Genomic DNA, 21,679 nt, shown 5'->3' with positions numbered 1-21,679 from the left:
CATGGCAGTTTCATAACTTTTGATGGTCTAGACAATCATCCAACTTTACTTCAATTACTGCAGCTAAATAACTATGATTTTGCATGATAGTACCCAAGAAGAGAGATCCTGATTAGTTAGTATTTGGAGAGATCTGCAAAAAAACCAAGTTGCTGCAGACAGAGGGGTTAGTGATTAAGCACTAGTCAGTACCAACCAATCCCCAAGCACTAGCAATAGGGAATACTGTAATGTAGTCTTTCTGATGAGAGATAAAACCCAGGTTCTCTGAGTCTGACCTCTGCATACATAACCACTTGCAGTCATTTATAAAACCCAAGGGTACTCTTTGCAAAAGCAGGTGTGTTTTGGCCAATTTCCAATTTATATCTAAAGTACCACCTTCAATTTCAATCAGATATGGTATCTGCCTTCATTTCCAGTCCCAAACTACTATGTAGGTTGCTGTGTGCTGTTAAACAGCACAGCAGCTGCGCTCTACCTCAGAGGTGACTGCATGTCAGTGGTGGGTAGGTCAAGTCAAGCGGTTCCTGTTTACACAGCAAGTGTAAAAGTACTTGGGGATGAAAGGTGGTATATAAATGGGCAGATTCATATAAAAGATCATAATTATCATGCATTATAAGACAACTACTGCACTCTTCAGGGTAATATTAATGCTGCTACATAAATACTGTACCACAAATAATCACCATCATGAAAAACCTGCCAGAGAAGAAATTGTGATGGGATACGCGTGCCTTGTTCAGCGATTAGAAATGATGTAGAACTAAAAGTCGACTCCCCCGGTGTTTTTTAAGCCCCTTCAGATGTCAGTTATTCCCAGCCCTCCCCACCGCCGGATTTCTGACACGTGTAGCTGCGAGAAGGGGACCATGCACAGAGAGAGGGGGGCCCAATGTCCGCAGGTGCAGGAGTGGCAGGGACGCGGAAGGGGAGCGCAAGAGAACCTGAGTGGGCCTGGGACCCCAGGGGCAGGGAAAGATTTAGGATGGGGCTCTACTGCGACGGGGGCACTGCTGAGCAGCAAGAGGCCTGGTCCCACGCCAACGGCGCCAGGGGCAGGGCAGGGCCGGCCAGGAACCGGCAGAGAATAGGGCGCCCCTCCCCCACGGGCCAGGAGGCCAGGCCCAGGCCGCATTTCCCGGCACAGCAGCGCTCCGGCGCGCGCTCCCGGACCTCGGCCCGGGCCGCATCCCGGGCTTTCGCCCGCAACAGCTGCCGCCCCACCTGCCGCAGGAAGCGGGACTCACCTGCCGGTAGCGGAGCCTGAAGGGCCGCAGGTACTGGGAGGAGCTGCAGGGCCCCAGCTCCAGCTCCTCTATGGCCTCCATGTGCGGCAGGAGCGCCGGCCTGGCTGGCTTCGGAGCGGCGCCGGGAGCCGGGGCGTGGCTGCGGGCAGCCTCCGGGCGCTCACCCCGGCCTGCAGGGAGTCAGCGCGGAGCCGCGCGCGGCCCCTGCGCCAACCGTCCTTGGCTAAGGCGGAAGGAACCTTCCTCCCCCAACCGTCTAGCTAAGGGGGAAGGGACCCCTCCCTCCCCACAACCCTATAGCTAAGGGGGAAGGAGCTTACTCACCCTTCCCCCCACCAGCCAGGGAGAAGGGAGCCCCCAGCCACACATGCAGTGGTGAAATCCTTGCCCCAGTGAGGTCAATGGCAAAAATCCCACCTCACCTCACCTCACCTGCTGAGCTTTCCAGGCCCTCTGTCTTCACTGAGTAGGGGCATGTCTACACTAGGGAGGTATGCCACTGCCCTTGCCCTGCTGCAGTGTAGATGCTGCTTATGTTCACGGAAAGGATTGTTCCATGACTGTAGGTACTTTTACCCCCAGAAGAATTCTTAGCTGCATCTACACACGGGTTAGCTGTGGCATGCAGGGGTGAATTTTCCGCACCTCTGAATGATGTTGCTAGATCAAACGAAATTTTAACTAGAGCCGAGACTTCACATGAGTACTCCCACTGAAATGGCCTCGTGCTTAAAGTGTGTGTGTGTTTAGGGGATCAGGTCCCAAACATTCACATATTACCCCCTGAAAAATATATCTCCACCCAAAGACACAACGTGTCACCTTCCCACAAACATCTCCTCAAAACACACACTGTCCTATGCACCACTGATTTCGTGTCACTAAAAAATAAAAATATGTCTCTGCACATTTTCCTTGGATGTAATCGCTGTGTCTCAGGATACATTGGTTTTGACCATTCTAACATAGATATATATCTTGACAACGTATCTTTTAAAAATTGCCTCTGTCTCTTGCTTTCCTTGATCTGTGATCAGAGTTATGAATATCCATATCCTATATGTAAAACAGGGATGTAATAGAGACACTCGGGAGCTTCAATCTTATACTCTTCTGGTTCACGAAATGTCGTCTTATATTTATTTGTGAAGTAATTTTTTTAAAATTGATGTTAAACTTTAAAAATTTTTAAATTTAGAATTTTTGAAATCCAGATAGATTTTGTCACTTTTGTATAAAACTGGAAACACAGGCCCTGAACCTGCAAAGATTAGGGCACATGTTGTGTTTAACTTTAAACACTAAGTATAATGAGAGTATACATAACATATTGGGAAATACAATCAGTAAACCGTAAGATGTAATTACCTAATGAAAATTGTAGCATTTAGTTAAATAAAACAAAACTATAACCCATGTCTGTGTCCTTAATTATACATACCCAGTAAAAATATAGATAAGAAGGTGACAAGCTATCCTTTTGTATCCAAATGAGAAGAGCAAAAAGATAATTACAGCTCAGGTCCTGCAATTGAGAACACTTGCACCCATTCAGAACCCCATTGACTTCATTAGGATTTGTGGGCAGTTACAAGGGCCCACTCATACAGATCCAGTTGCAAGGTTGAGGCTTAAAGTACTAATCCTGCAAACACTGCTCTACCAAGCATAGATACCAATCCTGCAACTACATCTATGCAGGCCAGCTCATGTGCCTGTACAGAAATCTATAGACTTCATGAGGCTCTAAGCAGATGCAGGGATGTGTCCATGTGGATACAACAGTGGGATCAGAGTTATAATGCTTACTACAATGAATAATACTACTGAAGTCAATGGGGCTATTCACAGTAGTTGGCAGTATGCTTGGTAGAATATGTTTGCAGGGTTAGGCCCTAATTCAATATCCTACCCAGTATTTCCAAACTCAAACATTCAAAAGTCATAAGTGAGGCCTGCAAAAATCATGAGGTTGTTTTTTAAAATCATGTTAAAAATAATACATTTTTGGGCTCTTTTATTTGCTTTCTGGTATTTGAATTTTCAGGTCACATTTTCCAGCTTTCCTCCTCAACCACAAGGGCTAGACATTTATTTTTTTTAAAATTGAAAGCTGAAATTCTCACAAAATAACATGACTCCAAAAGCTGGAGTTTTAAGGAAAAAAACACCACTTGTGGTAAAATAGCAAAAAAACAGTAATACTACTGGTAAAATGTAACACTTGTAAAATGTGTTGTAATGTGTAATGTTGTAATGTGTTGTAATTTAATTACAAGATTTATTTAGCCAAAATCCCATTGCCAGTTAGCCAAAACGCTACATCTTATAACTCAGTAGACTGTACATTTCATGCCCCTGACATCTTCACCTGAGCCTGCAATAAATTCTGTTTGGGTACAGGTGTCCTCTTAAACAGAGTTTATTGCAGGGTTAGGCCTTTTGTCATGAAATACGATTATTTTAAGTATTACCAACACCAAAACCAAGACTTATGTTTTAGCCAATAAGAATGAATTACGCAAATGACCTAAAGTCAACTGTATAATTTGCTAGTTTACTTCAATGTCATAATCTGCATAACTGCCTTTTTAACCTATCTCATTTATTACATTTTTGTAAGTAATAGACAGAAAAATTGATGATCTTGGATGCTTCAGTGCAATGCAGTGGTTAATATATATACACATTCAATCAATCAATAATAAATTCAGAACTTAATTTCCAATTTATCAGCCTTTTTATATGCTACAATGTTGTGATGGTGATTGTGGAATAATGACAAAACTTTATCAGTAATATTACTTGTCACTTGTACTATACAGTGATTTTATTTTAAAGCATTTTACAAACAGAAACTTTTTTTCCCCTTTATCTCTATTTTGTCTTATTTTTTCTTTCTAATTCTAAGGAGATCTCATTGATCTTATGGCCTATATACTTTATAAGAGTGCCCCATATTTACTCACTCTTTTTATTGTTGTGCTTTGGAATTGTAAGCTATTTCAGTGATACCATCACCTCCAATTAATTTTATTTTAATTTATATAAATATATTTATAAAACATACTATCTGAAGCCTGTGTGATATGTTAAAAGGGTTTACATGGATGACGCATGGTCCCCACTAAACTATATATCATCCTTAGACTCAATACCTGTTGGCAAATAAAGAAAAGGGCCCTTATACAATGCTTTTGAGGTCAACAGGTGGGTTTCTGATGCTTTTGCAATTATGGGCTTGTGGTTCATATACAAGACTGGGAGTCAAGAGAGCTAGATTATTATATTCCTAGTTCTGTCGCAGTCTTCTGGCAGATTCTGAGCTGATGTAAATGGTCATAACACCATTTACTTCAGTGGCACTATGACAGTTTTACCAACCAAGGGTCTGCCACCCTGTGTGAATTTGAGACAGAAGGTAGGGCCTAGTCCTATTCCAATTGAAATCAGTGGCAAAACTCCCATTGACATCAGTGGTGCAATGAAATGTCTCTCAGCCTCACTATGCTCATGAATAAAATGTAGATAATAAGACTTGCCTACAGTGCAAGGCTGTTGTGAGGCTATATTTGTTAATATTTATAGAGGGGTTAGGGATCTTTAATTGGAATATGAACAAAAATATTATCATTGTATTTGTACTTGCTTGCAAAAAAGGCTGAATCTATTTATAGGGTAATTCAAAAATACATTTTTGTGAACATTGAGTAATCTGTTTTGGAATAAAAAAACTATAACAATATTTCAAAAACTAAAATATTTTCATATTCCCTGAAGTGTAAAAGGAAAGGTAAATAAAATTTCATTGTTATTAAATATAAAATATCCTCTTGTTGCAGTATTTGCTGCATGTGAAATGGAAGTAACAGAAACACCAATCTTCTCTGGTAGAAGAATAAATGGAAGGTTTATTTTATTAATAGATTCCAGTGTCAGAAGGGACCATTGTGATCATCTAGTCTGACTTCACTATTCCCGTCTACCAACAATGTTCTTATTAATCATCCCTCTCATGTTTTTTTAAACAGATCATCATTAGATTTGATGGTCTGCTAGTTTTACCAGGAGTTTGGCTATCAACACAACATAAGTCGTGGTTCTCTTTGATGTTTTCAATACTCCCAATACTGATTTAACACCATTAGGTTTTTGAACAATAGAAGCTCACAATTTGTCATGATCATTATCTCTGTGATTTGTGTTCACTTTCCATGCAACTTTAAGGCAGATGTCTGTGTGCACAACTATTTGGCAATCACCACAGAATTCAAACTATTTTGTCAATATATTGATTGCAGTAGGGCAATATTCTAATATGCCAGCCATCTGTTTCTTTTTGCCTTCTAATCTAATAGTTTTTTTACATCATCTACAAAGTTTATTGCCATCTCGTATATTAATAAGAACCCGACCAATATGACTAAAATGAAGGGAGTCTTAGCTATCATAAAATTTACTTAGCGATAAATTAGGTGTCATTTATATTACAGAACAGTTACCATCAGTTCTAATAAAATCTTAATCACTTTGTCACTCATATTATGGGACTGAAAAGTATTATATTTTAACAAATATATGTTGTAATGAATAAACAACAATGTATTAGTTGATTTACCTGGATTATATAATTTGAAAAACATTGGGTTAAATTAATCCCTGTTATAACTCTATTTTCATAAATGGAGTTACACTAGATATGAATTTGTCCCTATATATCCCTTTTGTCAGTATAATCTTCAGATCATTCAAAACTCCAGGGAACTGTAACGAAACTTTTATTTTAAAATTATTTCAATTTTCCCATCCCAGCTGGAATATAAACACAGTTTAAATGTGCAGTAAGTTTACAGTATCACTGTTCACTTATATTAAAAAGTACAGGGTATCTAAGTCTGTTCAGCCAATCAGATTACTTTGCTAAATAAACTTTCTGATCCCACTTTACATTTTTGTTTTGCTTTGTTTTCTTTTAGAGAGATATCATGGTGTATAAAGGATTGCTCATGCCATTCTCAGTAATGTACAGAAAGCTGTTGGAATTTTAAATTTTAAAATACATATTTATGACTTGTGATAATTCAGAGACCAAATCCTGCAAATACACATTCCTAACTTTATGCATGAGTGTTCCTATTGAAGTAAATCATCTTTGATGATAAATGGAAGTTAGATGGAAAATATATTTTGAGTAAATTCTCACTGTAAAGGCCATATGGTTTTTGGAGTTGTGGAATTGTTGTAATCCAAAGAAAAGGAAGTCTTCTGATAAGGAAAGAGGTTTACAATATTCTTTGTGAAGGTACTAGCTGAACTAAGGATCTAATGAACAGAGACTGAGTAGGAGACTTTTACAGAACATGCTCAGAGTTAGCATTATGCAGGCTGAAATCTGAGTTAGAAAATGAATAGAAAAAATATGCAGAGTACAAGAGCTATGTGTGGCTTGAAAGCTTGTCTCTCTCTCTCACCAGCAGAAGTTGGTCTAATAAAAGATATTACCTCACCCACCTTGTCTCTATTAAAAATATGGCATGAGCGGCAGAACTGGTACAGAGCAGCTGGGCTTGGGTTTCATTGAACTTCTTCATTAAAGGGTTGATTGAGCCTTTGGGCTCAGCTGTGGGTAGGAGGAGGTATGTAATGTTCCTGGCCCAAGAGCAGTGCTGGGAAGAAACTGTGATTTAGAGTCACAGTTCATCCCCTAGTCCCACATATTCCTTTGGAGGATGGGAGGAGAGAAGTAACTTTCTGCAGGCCTTAAAAGGATGATGTTTACTTTCCCCTTCCCCCACCCATGTTGTGCTTGGCTAGCTACTTTGGCCATGAAATTGCAGGGAGTGGAAGATCCTATCCAAAACTACACCTCACTATCCACCCACTTGCTGATAAGGGGGAGTCTCTGGGAGCATGGGCTGCACTCTGCACCAGACCTGGACTCAAGGCCCTAGTAGGCCAAGAAAGAGGAGGAGATGAGTTTCACTTCCCCATATGTGAGTAAAACACACAAGCTAGTTGTGATTAAGAAAATTCTGTGGACCTGTAAATATCAATGTGCATATACCTCTTCAGCTTTAAAACACCATCTCTAAGGGGGGCATACTCAGCCTGAGGGGAGGAGGAAGTGACATATGGACATTTCCAGCCACTACAAGACCCCTTTGCCTTCTCTGGACCAACTTTGGGGGCTTTGTAGGGAAGTGAATCCATTCAGCCAGCTCTTGGCTGGAAGAAAAAGGCCTTTCATATGCAGTTTCTGGGAGGAATAAAGGGAAAAAACTGGAGCCATCTTGAAGGATTTGCATTTGTACCCCCCAAATGCCACTGATACAACAGCAGACATATCGATCAGACATTAGGTTTGAATAACTACTAGATTTAGTCCTCACCAGAGTGCCTCACTCACTGTGTATGTAGTAATGCTCAAAAGAGCACAGCATCACAAGCACTTCTCTGTCATTTGGCCAGTAACATTGATTTGAACACAGCAGAGTAAAAGAGACAGTGGCAAGCACACTAATCACAAGTAAGCTTTGAGCGTGGTGTAGCATATGAGTCTGGGCATGGGAATCTGCATTTGAGCGCCTGAGTTCTAATCCCAACTTCTTCCTCGGCCTTGACCAAGTAACATACCCAGTCCTAAAACATACTGAGCACCCCTTAACTACCATTAGTATGAATGCCTTGCAGGTCAAGATATTTAGCCACTCAGTTTCCTCTCCTGTAAATGTGTATCATACTACTCAGTTATTTCACAGAGATGCTGAGGGTTAATTAGTTATTATTATTTGTAAAGTGATTTGACAATAAAACTGACCATTGTAATCTGTGATTCTGCAAATGTAGACAGGAAGGATGCTCCTGTGGATAGAACCTAGCCTGGGATTTGGGATACCCCCGTTAGATTCCCTGTGTAACCTTGGACAAATTGCTTGGTCTCTCTTTATCTTAGTTCCCCATTTGTAAGTAGGAATAATAGTGCTTTTCTTCTTCAGCGGCATTATGAGGATACATGCATTAAAGATGTAAGGTGTTCAGATACTTTAACTTTGATACTGGGAGCTACATGAATGTCTAAAATAGATGTGTTTAACATTGATTTCAATGGGATGGCTCATATGCTTAAAGTTAAGCACGTTTAAATGTTTGCAAGATCAGGGCCTTAGTTTTTAATTTGCACAAGCTACACAATGAATTGTTTACATGCCTGTGAAATATGTACTGTGTGTTATCCAAGTATATGTTCCATTGTTAATCCTTTTCCCAAAAGTTTGTTCAGGAAGAGGTCAGAACAGGCAGATTGCAATTTGCAGTAAGAATTACATTTCTTTTATTATCGTATTTAAAAGCAAAGCAGTGTATTATATGCCACATTCCTGGCCAGTCACATTTTACATCTAACTTTCCAACTGCTTTCCCCATAAGCTTTTTAATTTACTGGGCCTACAAATTAAAAAAGGAAAAAAGAAATAGGACAGACTGTGGCACTATTGTATATATATGTAGGAACTGCCTATTTGTTACCCAGCTCTTTAGTCCCAGTGCAGGAAAATATCCCATTGAAAATGACAGGAGTTTTGCCCACATAGGTACTGGAGGATCAAAGAACTGAGTGATGTGACTGCATCAAAAACAAGTAGGCAATGAAAGAGGGGTGCAGGCATGCATTTGTCCTGGAGGGGACATCAAGAAGATAGGAGTGGGTGGGAGGAGAGGAAAGGAATTCTTCCTTCTCTCCCAGTAATTGCACCTCTGGAACCAAGGGAGTTTTAGGAGGGACTTCCGAAGCACCTCTCCTCACAAAGATAAAATCTCAAAATCAAAGAAGAATTCTCTCTTTGTGGCAGGGACTGTGCTCTTTGCTTAACACATTCTCCCTCTTGCAAAGCACAGTGTTTTATGGTGCCATGTAAATCACATTTGTTGCCAGGAAATACATCTAAACAATAGTATTCTTTTTGTTAAGCCCCAAAGTGTGCAGTTTCAGCAAATTCGGATCTCACCCCATCCCAGTGCTCTGCACGCTGTTGCTCTGTAGAGGGCCAGGTTGCATCATTATAAGAAGTGTCTGTTTAATAACTGTTTGCTTTGGGACATAATGGGTCTTGCTGCTGGGGAACGTTTCCCGCGCTAGATATCCTGCTGCCTCTGCCCTTCTCCCGCCTCTGGCAGCTGCAGGGCTTGAGTGTACCCCACCCATCCACACCTGTGTGTGAGTGCAGTGAGTCAGCGCAGCCCTCTGCTATCTGCCTCAGCCCACCTGCTCAGGCAGCAAGCAGCCTGATGTTTACCTTGGACACAGAGGAATGTCCCTTGCAGCGCACCACTGAGCTGCCCATTTCATTCATGCACAATGACAACTCAAGGTTCACTTTAACTGCAGCTTTTTATTTTGTTTTTAACTCTAAGAGTGAAACGGTCTCTCTACCTGTCTCTCACTTGGCTGGCAGGCAAGCAATTACATAGGAAAACCATGTCATTGTGATCTGGGCTTTCCTTGTATGTCAACTGAGGCCTACGCAGTGTGGTTAATTCTGGTGATTTCATTTGGTGTTTTTCTCAAAGCCTTAGCTCCTGGAGTCATGTGATTTTAGAAAGAAAGTACATTTCTAATCCATATGGTTGCAGAGAAAAGATGGAAAACATAATCCCTAAAAGATCAAACACCAGAAGCTGAATAAAAAGGCTAAAAACTATCTAATTTTTTAAAATCTCATGATTTTAGGAGATCCTGACTCATGATTTTTGAATACTTGAAGCTGGCAATACTGAAGCATCTCACTGTGTTTGGGGCCTTCTGTGCATAACAAGAGGCATCTGCTAGAACAGCTTTCTGGGAATCAGACACAGCTTCTTTCCCTAGCTCGTTTCAATAAAGGTGCTGCTCTAAAGCTTGCTTACCGAAGTTTACCCCTTAGGCTGCTGTTGAAAAGCATGCCCAAAGCTGCCAATACCTAGATTTTAATTATTCTGTTCTGGGGCGTAACCACCTTAAAACTCAAGAATCATGTTTACACAATTCCTCTGGCATTGTAAATAGAAACCTGGAGCATCCTGGATTTGTTTTAGTGGTGGTTCTGGTGATTTTATTTTTTTAAATTATTTTAGTTTGTAATAGCTGTTTCTTTTCCATTATCAAGTACAGGATCAGAACTCAGCAGTACAGTACACACCATTATATTTCAACAACTTCATAGGTGTCTAGTCCTGCTTACGTTAGTCACATGTCTAATCCCCATCAGAAGAGCAGCAGGACTACTCATGTAAATATTTGCAAAATCAGGTTCATAGGAACTGGAAGCTTGAGTAAGGCAGATAGTATGTGTGGCCTTTGCCATGTATGACATTCTGAGCTGCGCCTGCTTTAGCTAGAAGAATAGTGCAGCCTGACCTTATTTTTATGTTTGGGCAGTTTAAATTCATAGGATTTAATCAGCATACTAAAAATGTGCCTTTTTAAAATAAGCAAAGACCGTTTAGTTCCCCATCCTGCAAAGATTTATGCATATGCTCAATCTTAGATGTCAGTAGGGTCCTGCTGATTTCAAATGAACTACTCAAATGCATAAAGTTAAGCAAATATCTTTGCAGAATAGGGGCCTTAATTTGTCCATCAGTCCACTGGGAATGATGCCTGATGCAAAACTGATCACTATAGTACATATGGCTAAAATTCTTATACCAAATGAGTTAAGAAAGAAGAAGCTGAAAGCCATACAACATAAATATAAATATTGGTGTTATTATACAGAAAAACTCAATCCTGCTCAAATTTATCAGAAAAAAAATGTCCTCAACATAAATATATATTTCAACCAATCAATCAAATCATTTAAAGAAATTATTTAATAAAATAATATGACAATTTATAATATGATACTACCTAGGTGTAGGGAGGGGAAAATATAAGAAGCAAAATCCGATTACTGTATTTATCATGGCTAAGTTTTCTTGCTTTTTAGTGAAAGAACAAAAACATAGCTTGTGAAAAACTAAGAAGCAATATGCATGTAAAATTCAGATGCTGTTTTAATGATTTTAATGACTATCCAGCAAAGGTAGCCTGCAGTTATCAGAAGAAAATTATTACACGGAAGACTTGTTTTTAAACAAACACCTCTCTAATGAGAGAGAAAAGAAAAAAGATAGAACAGCTTCTTTTTTAATTTTGTATTACAGCTAGAGGACCTCACTGTACTGGTCACTGTTTAACCACAGGTTAAAGGATGGTCTCTGCCGTTAAAATATTATAATCTAATTAAGACTAAGACACAGGCGAAGGTAACACACAGAAAGAAGTAGCAGACTAGGGTGCCTGTGTTTTTCCAACAGTGATGTTGCAATTGAGAGTCAACATCAGAAATAGAAGCTGCATTTTATATCTCTGCCGTTCTTTTTCCCTCTCCCTTTTGTATGTGTTTGTCTTGTTTTATCCAAGGGAGGGCAAGGGAAACAGTAATGAGAATCTGCATTTCTGTTGACCAAATGTGTACCCAGTAGAGGTGGGTGGAGAATGATAAAGACAATGGAAGCTGGCATCACAGGTGCAATGGGAGACAACAGAATACAAGAATGGTTAATAGGAAGGGGCAAAATTGTGAAGCAACTTGAAAGTAAACTCTGGAAGCTTGTATTTGATACAGTGGGGAAATGGAAGCCAATGGACGTACTTGGTAAGGAGAGATATCATGGTCAGAATGATGGGCCTGGAAGATGATCTTAAGAGCAGCATTTTGAATGGACCTGTTGAAGTAAAGTGAGAGTCAGGAAGGCTAGAGAGGAGGAGACTGCAGCAGACAAGACGGGATGAAAATGATTGTGATTTGGATGAGAGAATGTTGGCAGTGTGGACAGAAAGAAAAGGCTGGAAATATTATGGAGATTTGGACAAGATCTGGATTTATGAGCTTGAATGACAGGAAGTAAAATGGTGTGGACAGTGATGAAGAAACAGAAAGGGATGAATGGGGAGAGTTTGGGAGAGAAGAGAAGGAGTTCAGATTTGACCGTGTTAAGTGTAAATTGGCAGGAAGGCATCCAGGAAGAGAGATTAGACAGATGGGCCAAAATACAAGACTAGACTGAAGGAAACAAATTAGGAGTGATGTGGAAGCTCTGTAAGTTGTCAGCAAAGAGATGGTAGTTAAAGCCATGTGAGCAGATAAGTCACCTAGGACTTGCTGTGGGAATGAATCAGGGGTATGTACTGAAGACTTGTCTGTAGGAACCCTGCTTCATTTGTGGCAAAAGTTAGAAGATGTGCACTGAATGAGGCAGGGATTGCTGGAACAGAAGGGAGGGTCTCATGATTAAAGTAGTTGACTTCAACTGCTGCTATGGAGAATTGGATTCTATCCGTCTGCCATGGAGTTCCTGTGTGATGCTGTTTTATGCAAGTCACTTAAACCAAACATTTCGCGAATCATTTTCTGGATACCTGACTTGAGACCCTGGGGTCTGATTTGTAGATGTGCTGAGTATTTACAGCTGCACATGAAATCATTGGGAGCTGGACTTTGACCATACAAAGTGCTATCGGTCTGGCTGCGCTGGAGCCATGGACCCACGAGACACTAGGGAGGCCAGCTCAGGGGCAGTCAGCCCTGGAAGCCTAAGCTCCCCATCAGCCCACCCGGTGAGCTGTCAAGGAGCTGGGCAGGTAAATTGGGCAGGAAAAACCTGCCTGGTTTCTGGAAGAGTTTTATCAAAATCAAACCATCTCTGTGAGACAATGTACTAACTACTCTGAAAAACATGTCCCATATGGGGCACCCAAAAGATGGCTTTGCTTAGTTTCGCATACATGGAACACCCACTTAATCCATTAGACTGCAGCCTGTTGAGGACAGTTGAGCAAGACTGCCAAGCCACCGTCCAGGGGGTTTGCGTCAGAAGGGGGGGTGCACTCCCACCAATAGGGTGTAAGTGGTTTTAAAGCTACAGGGGTCACCAATCTTATTGCATTTTTGCTAGTACTCGTTCTGAGACCCCTGTGGCTTTAATAATAATGAAGTCAGCTGCGCCGAGAAGACATCTCCCCTTCACCCGATCCAGGTAATATACATTATTTTAATATCAACTTCTAAAAAGTGACTATTATGGATTTTTACTACTTAGCATTTTAAATATATTTAATCCATGGTCTAAATATGTATGTGCATGAGAAACTGTAACAGCTCACACATAAGCAAATCAGGGAACCGCAGGAGGAGATGGTTTAAATGTACTGGATGCATAATATATATTCATTTTTAATTACTGCCTAAAGGCCCAATCCTGCAGTCAATGAAACGCTGTGTGGAAGTAAATGTCTGTGCTGATGGATCCATTGCAGGACAAGAGTCTAATTAAGTATTTCTCTGACAGAGCCATTCTGTTTTGTACCTGAATTAGCCATTCCAGTCAATCAGGTTAAACCAATAATACACGATTACTCATTTCTCATAATAACAGTTTTCTCTCTTGTTTTTACATAAGGAAGGAAAGGAAGTTTAAAGTGAATGTTGCCATGCTATCCTTAGGTCACATTTGACCAGATTCTGATCTCATTTATCCTAGTGTCAGTCCAGAGTAACTCCTTGAAGTCAGTGAAGTTAGTGAAGATTTGCACCAGTGTAAATGAGATCAGAATTGGGACCTGTTTTCTGGCCTTGTCATGACAGCAAGAATAAAGGTTGGAGTGTCCGTTACTGAATTGCCTTGCTTTGCTCAGTTTGTCACAAAATGAATGTATTTTAACCCTTTTCACATTTTTATTTAATAGAAGGAAACTTTGATTTTTTTTTACAGGAATATAAACATTAAAAGTCATTTTTCTTTTACACATGAGTTAGGAAGCATAATTTACTTGAAAGGACCCTATTATATACTCAGCATCGTATTTGTTTACCCAATTGAATAGAAGTGCATTTGCTTCAGTTTCAAAGTTAAGCCAATAAACATTCATCTTTGTATTGTGGCAGCAGTGTTTGACAACTGGTTTGGGCAACCTATTTCAATATGAGATTATTTTATGGCACTGGCAGAGGAAAGATTCCTAGTTCATTTTCACTCTCTCACTCCTACTTTTGACATAACTTGGATATTCAGCTATAGATGCTGAAATCATTTATTATAATTTAATCTATAGTACTACTATGGCCCCCATTTCTTCTGTGGGAGGACATAATGGAAGAGGACAGAATCATTTTTACTTTCTAAGTCATTTGCAAATCAAGCACAAAATTAAGTTCTCTGAGCTAGGTCATTTGTTTGTTTAATTTGAAAGATCTTTGTTAATATAAGGAGTGTTGTCTGTTTTTTCCTTAAGACTGAAAACAAACAGCCTCTACCATGGTGTAAGAGCGAATATTTGGTGCTAGGCAACTTGAGTAAAGTATATCCCTTTTAATGAGTGGTTCCTCCCTTATCCTGCCATTGTTGTCATACAAAAAAAGGGGGTGGGTGGGTCTGCCCTTTCCCATTGTATAGTCACATTTTCCGAGTTCAGCCAAAAGGATTTTAAAAGAGCTTTTTCTTTTTTTGTTTTAAACAGATGAACTTTGTCGTTTTGCAAACCAGTGAGAATATTCTTAAGTCAAAGCAGTTTTTAATGTTTTGCATACTGGAAAACTGCTATATGTAGTGTTTGGCCAAACTAACAAAGGAGGAAGATGATAATGATAAATGATAAATAATATGGTGGGTATAAATGTAATATTGTGGCTGGGACATCTGGCACTGGGTATACACATAGGTGCTGGAAGTAGGAGCGTTGGGGGTGCTCCCGTACACCCAGACTTGAACTGGTTCCTTTATATACAGGGTCTACAGTTTTATTCAACAGCTCTCAGTACCCCCACTATACAAATTGTTCCAGTAACCCTGGTTGTAAACTAATAAATAATAATAATAGTAATAATAATAATAATAATATAATAATCATTAATAATAAGTGTAATTCGATTGACTTTAATGGGGTAGCCTTATGCTGTCTGGGTCAAATTTGTCATTGTCCTGCCCTGCGTGTAGTCACCATCATAGTGCATTTTGGGCGTAAAAAAACAAATCAGAAGTACTTTGCACCTTGCACTGGCCTTAGTGACGACACAAGGTGAAAGCCAGTAGAGCAGTGTTTCTCAATTGGTGTTCCCGCGGAACCCTGGGGTTCCATGGGAACACTGTTAGGATTCCGCGAGAAAGTGACATTGCGCTGCCGAGAACAGCTGTTCTCCGCACCGCCGAAAAAGGGAAGATGTCTCGGATTTTTCGGCGGAGGGTATCGAGTATGAGTGTAATTTCCCCGCAGAGCCTAAAGGGTTGCATGGGGAAATTTAATTGAGAAACGCCGACCTAGTTCTTTGTATATAATTTGCTTATTTTGACTTTTTTTTTGGCCCCATATGTAAAAATACTGTTAAGAGTTTGGGGAGGTTCCGCAATTATTTATCGAGTTCAAAAGGGTTCCGTGGCCAAATTTAATTGAGAAACACTGCAGTAGAGGATCAGGCCTCATCTTGGTCTGAAACTGCCCTTCATTCTTTCAAGGTTTTTCTAACTTGTTTTGATTCACCATAGTCCAGCTTCTCTGAGCCAGTTGATCTGTGCTCAGCTCAGGTCTACTGAGGGAGGAGCAAATTTGGCATTGAGCCATCTTTGCCATTTTCCAGCCCTGGGGCTGACAAATGCCAGCTCCAGTCCACAGCACAAGTAGAGAAGCCCAGCCTCTAAAATCCTTAGTCATTCCTTGCCTTGATTACTGCAGGTGCCTTCTCTTTTGATCCCTCCAATCTCCCCTGGTACCTCAGGCTATAGGTGCATGTATAAAGTTGATAAGATGAAATGTTGCTTCTTTTTAGCCTTAAAATCTCCTTTTTGCCACCAAAAAAGAAATACGAAGAGGTACCTCTCCTCAGCAAGGCCCCCCAAAATTGAGTTTCTAGGCCAAGCCATTTTGAAGATATGGGACCTCATCCTCAGTCCTATTCCATCTGCTTCATAACACCTAAATCAATCTTAAAGGGCCAGTAAAGATACTTGGCTGACATAGGGTTGCTGTGGTGGCTTTTACGCCACTACCACCCGTTCTCCCTTAGGGGGGATGTAGCCAGTGAAAAGGAGATATGACGGAGACACCTCTGTCTTTGGCCAAACCCTGGCTGCAGGATTGGCTCATGTGGGCTTCTGGCAGCCAACATAAAATAGAGCAGTCCATAGGACAAGGATTTGAGAGGAATGGAGGAATTTTAAAGATGTTATAGAGGAAGAATGGACAAGATCTGGCAAAATCCTGGACATGGTTAGAGAAAGAGACAGCAGTATCAAATATGACAACTAATTAAAGTGGCCAGTTGACAGGGTGGGTGTCGAGAGAGAGAAAGGAGGATTTAGGAAGCCAAATAGTAGTTCAGTTTTTTCCATGCAGAGGCAGAGATGACTGAGGAAGATCCAGAAAGAAATATCAAAGCTATAGGTCTAGACAGATTCAAAAAGTGAGGTAAAGAAATGGACTTCAGTTCTTTGGGTTCAATACAAAAGCAAGGCACCGAGCCATCATTAATTTTTAATATAACCAAAGGACCAATAACAGCTAACGCTCCCTGAAAATTCTAAGAAGAATGTGACATTTTTGACATTTCCATTGAAATGGACTTGTTTGTATATTTTAAATAACAGCGCCCTAAACATTGCACTGCCTTTACTAGTCATCCCACCCGCTTCTGCCAGCAGCACAGCGCCACTGGAGGAAGTGATGGTGGGAAGTTTTTCAGAAAGAAAAGAAAAAAAAAAGCCGAGTGCAAAGAAGTCCTTAAGGTGTCACATGAAGTCTAGTACATTTCCTTTTCCTAGCAACATCCAGACAAGAGAGGGTGAACATCTCAGGCCAGGGACTTGTCTGCACTAGCAAACTTCATAGCAGTAATTCAAAGCTGGTAAAGCTCCACTGGTGGTAGAAATGGTTGAAGCTGTAGTATAGGCAGGGGTTCTTTTGGGGTGAGACAACATCATGGTAAAAATGTCTGACTCCTTCCTGTGTTACAGCTCCTGCATTGCTGCCACCTGAGGAATTGCACCAGTAGGCAATTACACACTATAGGAGTCTTCATAGTGATTATAAAGGTCTCTGAGCCCTGCAGTGCAGCAAAACAAGATGTAGAAAAGTTCCAGAAGCCAAAACAACATCATGTTTTAACGATGGCTGTTTATTACTGGGTTTCTCCTTAGATAGTATTTTGCACAAACGGTTCCAGATTATACCAGGTCTATACTGCGGAGTTAGGTCGACGTAAGGCAGCTTACGTCAACCTAATTATGTCAGTGAACACACTACAGCCTTGCTCCTGTTAATATAATGTAACTCCATCTTTATGAGAGGCATAGGGCTTATGTTGGTGTAGTTAGGGTGACGCAGTGTCCATGTTGACACTGAATTACTTACATCAACTGTTGGCTGTCATTCTTGTCAATTTCTTGGCTCCATGCTTGGGTAGCTATGCTCCCGCAGCAGGGAACATGGAGCCGAGAGCCTGGGGGGGCAGCCAGGCTCCCGGCAGTGGGTAACAGGGAACCGAGAGCCCAGGGGGCAGTGGGGTTTCCAGCAGCGAGCTGTGTGCAGAGCTGAGAGCCCAGGCTCTCAGCCCTCCACACTGTCTGTCTGAAGTCGGTGGATGTGTCCCTGGTGAGTATGTGCACCACTGATAAAAGGAGGGCAGTGTATACTTGAACCACTGCAGTCATTACCTAACATAGGTCAACTGAAGTTTCTAGATAGACATGCCCAGAGAAGTAGAGTTGCATCATTTCATTTGACACTTGCAAATTTTTATACAGAATGACTATCAAAATAGTTTCAACCTTTTTTAAAAAAAAATATCATGGGCTAAGGCTAAAATTCCAACTATACACAGTACGTTTTGCTCTATTAATACAATGCATCAAGAAATCCTGACTCTTGGCATGAAATAGTTAAGTTACAAACTATTGGAAACTAGAGTCATAAAAAAACTACTTGCTTTGATCTTGTAGTTAAAAAATGATTAAAGTATAGAATTGCGTGTGTCAACATCAGACCTCCACGCACAGACAGATGTAAAGCTGTTGGGAAAAAGAAAAAGGTGAAAGACATCATAAATACAATAATTCAGAAATCAAGCTCCTTTGTTTATTTCAATGTCTTTGAAATTAAAGGTAAAGTTTGTTAAAGTCTATTTGTAACACTAGATCTAAGAAGCCTTCCCCAAGATAATTCTTCCTACGTACAACCTGCAAGCTAAAAATTACTGAAAAGAACTAGGGTTCTGGATAGCTGTCTTGAAATGTTTCCTGTAAGTCTAATAAATGAAACAAATCTAGAACAGAGAAAATCACAATTCACTGAATTTAAAACTTTGCGAGCATCTCTCCCCTCCTTGCTTGAAGTGACCTTTGCACACCCTCCCCTTCTGTGTTGCAAAGAGAATGGTCAATAGTGTGCAGTAATATAATATAGTTCACAAAGATTCGCTCTCCTCTCTCTTCTCTTCTCTCTTCTCTAACTGTGAACATATGATCATCTCCCAGGCACTGGCGTTAAAGGAGTACTATTTGTTAATTTACTGTTGTGTTATGAGCTGAGCCACTGATTTAGCTAAATGTTAAGGAAAACAGATGTGTTGAGTTGGGTTGATGGTCCTGATCCTGAAAGCAGCAACATGCAGGTTGCACCCTTACACCAAGGTGGAGCCTTATGAAAGTCAGTGAGGTCTCTTATGTTTGCTTTACCATTTTCCAAACAAGTGTAAAACACATCAGAAAATATATTAGCTTAGTCTAAAGACCAATGTTCATGGCATCCTTTCATCCCTGCTCAGGCAGGCTCTTTAGGTGTTTTTGCAGAAATTGGAGAGCCTATGCAAAGGTTGTATTTGATCTTGCAATGTCCCTGAATATCTTTAATAATTTGGTTTCTTGATCTTATTACGGTCCTCAAGCCTTACAGTTCCACTGTTTGAGAGAAAAGGAGAGTCTTATTTTACAGGAACTCAGTGATTCAGTGAAATCAAGCCTTCAGATCAGGAGGGATTTTAAGGTTTAAGGACCACATATTTCAATATTGTTGAGAACAATATTCAAAGTTTGACATTTCTGATCAGAAGTCATAACTGTGTTTTGTTACACAGTGTGTAATGGTCTTGCAATACAGACAAGGAAAACGCACAGCATCATCCCTGTGACATAAGATACAATGAGAGAACACCACTACAAAAGTCAGCTTTTTGGAGTCATCTTTTATTTACATATAAATGAACTATTTTTTTCACATGTGCATTAATCCCATGTTTGCATGTTCCTGCTGTTACTATCATTAACTCCACAGCTGGTTGACTGTCACTCAAGTGTAAAATATTCTCCGTGTTGTTTTTAAATAAGCAGTAGGATAAATGCTACTTTCTGTCTCTCAGGCTACGTCTTCACTGACAGCGGCAAATTTGCTGCCGTCAAATCGATTTCTCTGGCTCGACTAAGCGGTCAGTGAAGACCCGCTCAGTTGATCCAGAAATCGACGTATTAAGACCACCTTCTCAAGTGGTGCAGCGTTGCGTTGACGGAGTGCAGTGAAGACGGCGCGCAGAAGACAAGCAGAGAAATCGACAGGAGTTACACAAGTTTTTTGCGTAGCTTGCGTAACTCCCATCGACTGCCGCTGAATCTCGGAGGTAAGTGTAGACAAGCCCTCAGTGTTTTGGTACATTTTACCCTTCCTGATATCAAAATTGTGCATGATCCACCTGACGTTGAGAGTAAAGAGAGAGACATGAGAATCACCACGGCTCTACAGCCAATAGAGATACATTTTTCATTCTAATAGGACCTACCTGCTATATGAGAAGGTACCTAGAAGACTGTGTTGGGCAAGTTACATAAGCCTCCCTGCACTATAGCTTCCCCATCTGTAAAATGGGAGCCGTACTTACTTTCCTGAAAGGCATACCGAAGGGCTTAATTAAATAGTTACAATTTGTAAAACATGATGAGATCCTCAGTTGAAAGGTGCTTTAAAAGAACAAAATATTATCAGGGTTTTAAAGCACCAGGCTATGCCACATCAAGGTTGCAGCTTTCAGTACAAGTAAATCAACATGAAGGCACACTGGTATCCGTTCCCTTTCAGAATGTGTAGAGCTCTTGTGCTGGGTCCATCTCTGGTGCAAATTAATTGCACCTCCTTGTTCCAGGGAGAACCAGGGCTCTGGAATCAGGACTCTCTTCCAGGGCGGGACAAGTGGGTTGTCTCCAGCATCATTGTTTGGTGTGGGCTATGCCATTTAGGGGCAGCTTGAGCAAAAAACGTAAGCACAGTCTTAAAGTTAAGTGTGTATTTAAAGTGGTCACCTGAATTGACATGCTCTGCTGAGTTAGGTTTTAAGCTCTGGCAATGGACACATATGAGCACTGCTAGGAGAGGCTGCTGAAGGATGCAATGAATCGGTGCATCTTCTGGCCATGCCCCCTCTCCAGTCAGCAACATGCCCACACGCATGGATTGGGTGGGTGGAATAATGATTGCCCACCTCCTCGCCCAATATAAAATGGGTAAAAGTTATTAGTTCTCCAGAAAAAGGAAGGGATAAGGAGTTCTCCAGGCCTCCGTGGGCTGATCAAAGGTGAGGAACATGCTCTCCTGGCAGAAGACTATACTACAACTACCATGTACCCCCATTGTAAAAGGAAAGTTTTAGGCTGTCATTTTTAAGGGGGCACCTAACTCCCTTAGGCTCCTTTGAAAATTCCAGCCTAATCATCTGATCTATTCATTGTTAATTTCAGACTGTTACAGTGCCCCTTGGGTATTTTTACAGCATGATCACTTTATCATATATAGGTATTTGTTTAAGGGCCAAACAATTTGTGACATAAATAAATGGAGCCTCTTTAAATTGGAAGTGATAAAGCGCTTCTTGGAATATGCTGTTTAGGATACTAAATCCTTCCACTAATAGTAAATGCCTGTTTATTATTTCCCGTTGGGATGCTTGGCATGGGGTTGTTGTAACAGTAACATGACACCTACATCTGCCTGCTTGGGAAAAAACACATGGCAGGAGAAAGGGAAATACTAAATTTCTAGGAACATACAAAATTAGAAAAAAGAAAAAAAGTAAAAGCCCATATATACACGACTAGGAGCACATTTCAATGCTTAAGAGAATGACATTTCTCTGCCACCAAAACTATATATATATATAAAAGAGAAAAGCTGTTCCAAAACAACCCCGCAGCATTCCTTATATAAAGGCAAACAATCTTTTCTTTAACTGTTATTTCCTGCATTTGTGATTTTCATTGAAGGGTGTTTCAGGATAAGACTTTCCGAACATAGGAAGAGAAATTTTGTTTTAATGGCCTTGGCGCCTTCTTGAAAAAAGTTACCCCTCCTCTCCAAGGCCAAGAGTAACTATCCTGTCAAA

The 21,679-nt window shown here is 40.6% G+C and overlaps 1 protein-coding gene and 1 long non-coding RNA gene across 3 annotated transcripts in view; one reads left to right on the top strand and one right to left on the bottom strand.

The window, feature by feature from the left end:
- Positions 1-1,516, bottom strand: part of NUDT14 (nudix hydrolase 14) — an 86,250-nt gene extending 84,734 nt beyond the window's left edge. Inside the window, exon 1 of one of the 2 annotated variants that reach the window (XM_067554942.1) lies at positions 1,254-1,516. In XM_067554942.1, the coding sequence (XP_067411043.1) occupies positions 1,254-1,334 (81 nt within the window). In that variant the 5' untranslated portion in view covers positions 1,335-1,516. Of the gene's footprint in view, positions 1-692; positions 706-1,253 lie in introns of those variants that run through there. The other variant, XM_067554944.1, reaches the window with a different exon arrangement.
- A 5,563-nt stretch (positions 1,517-7,079) lies between these two features.
- The window catches only part of LOC137157719 (uncharacterized), a 53,365-nt gene continuing 38,765 nt past the window's right edge, over positions 7,080-21,679 (top strand). The window contains exon 1 of the long non-coding RNA XR_010921210.1: positions 7,080-7,246. This is a non-coding gene — a long non-coding RNA (uncharacterized lncRNA). The remainder of the gene's footprint in view (positions 7,247-21,679) is intronic.

The sequence above is a fragment of the Emydura macquarii genome, unplaced genomic scaffold (genome assembly GCF_026122565.2).
Source record: "Emydura macquarii macquarii isolate MOO-44397 ecotype Brisbane River unplaced genomic scaffold, CSIRO-AGI_Emac_v2 contig_1551, whole genome shotgun sequence".
Classification (NCBI taxonomy): Eukaryota; Metazoa; Chordata; order Testudines; family Chelidae; genus Emydura; species Emydura macquarii.
The sequence above is the reverse complement of the archived record's forward strand: the minus strand, read 5'-3'. Positions and strand labels throughout refer to the sequence as shown.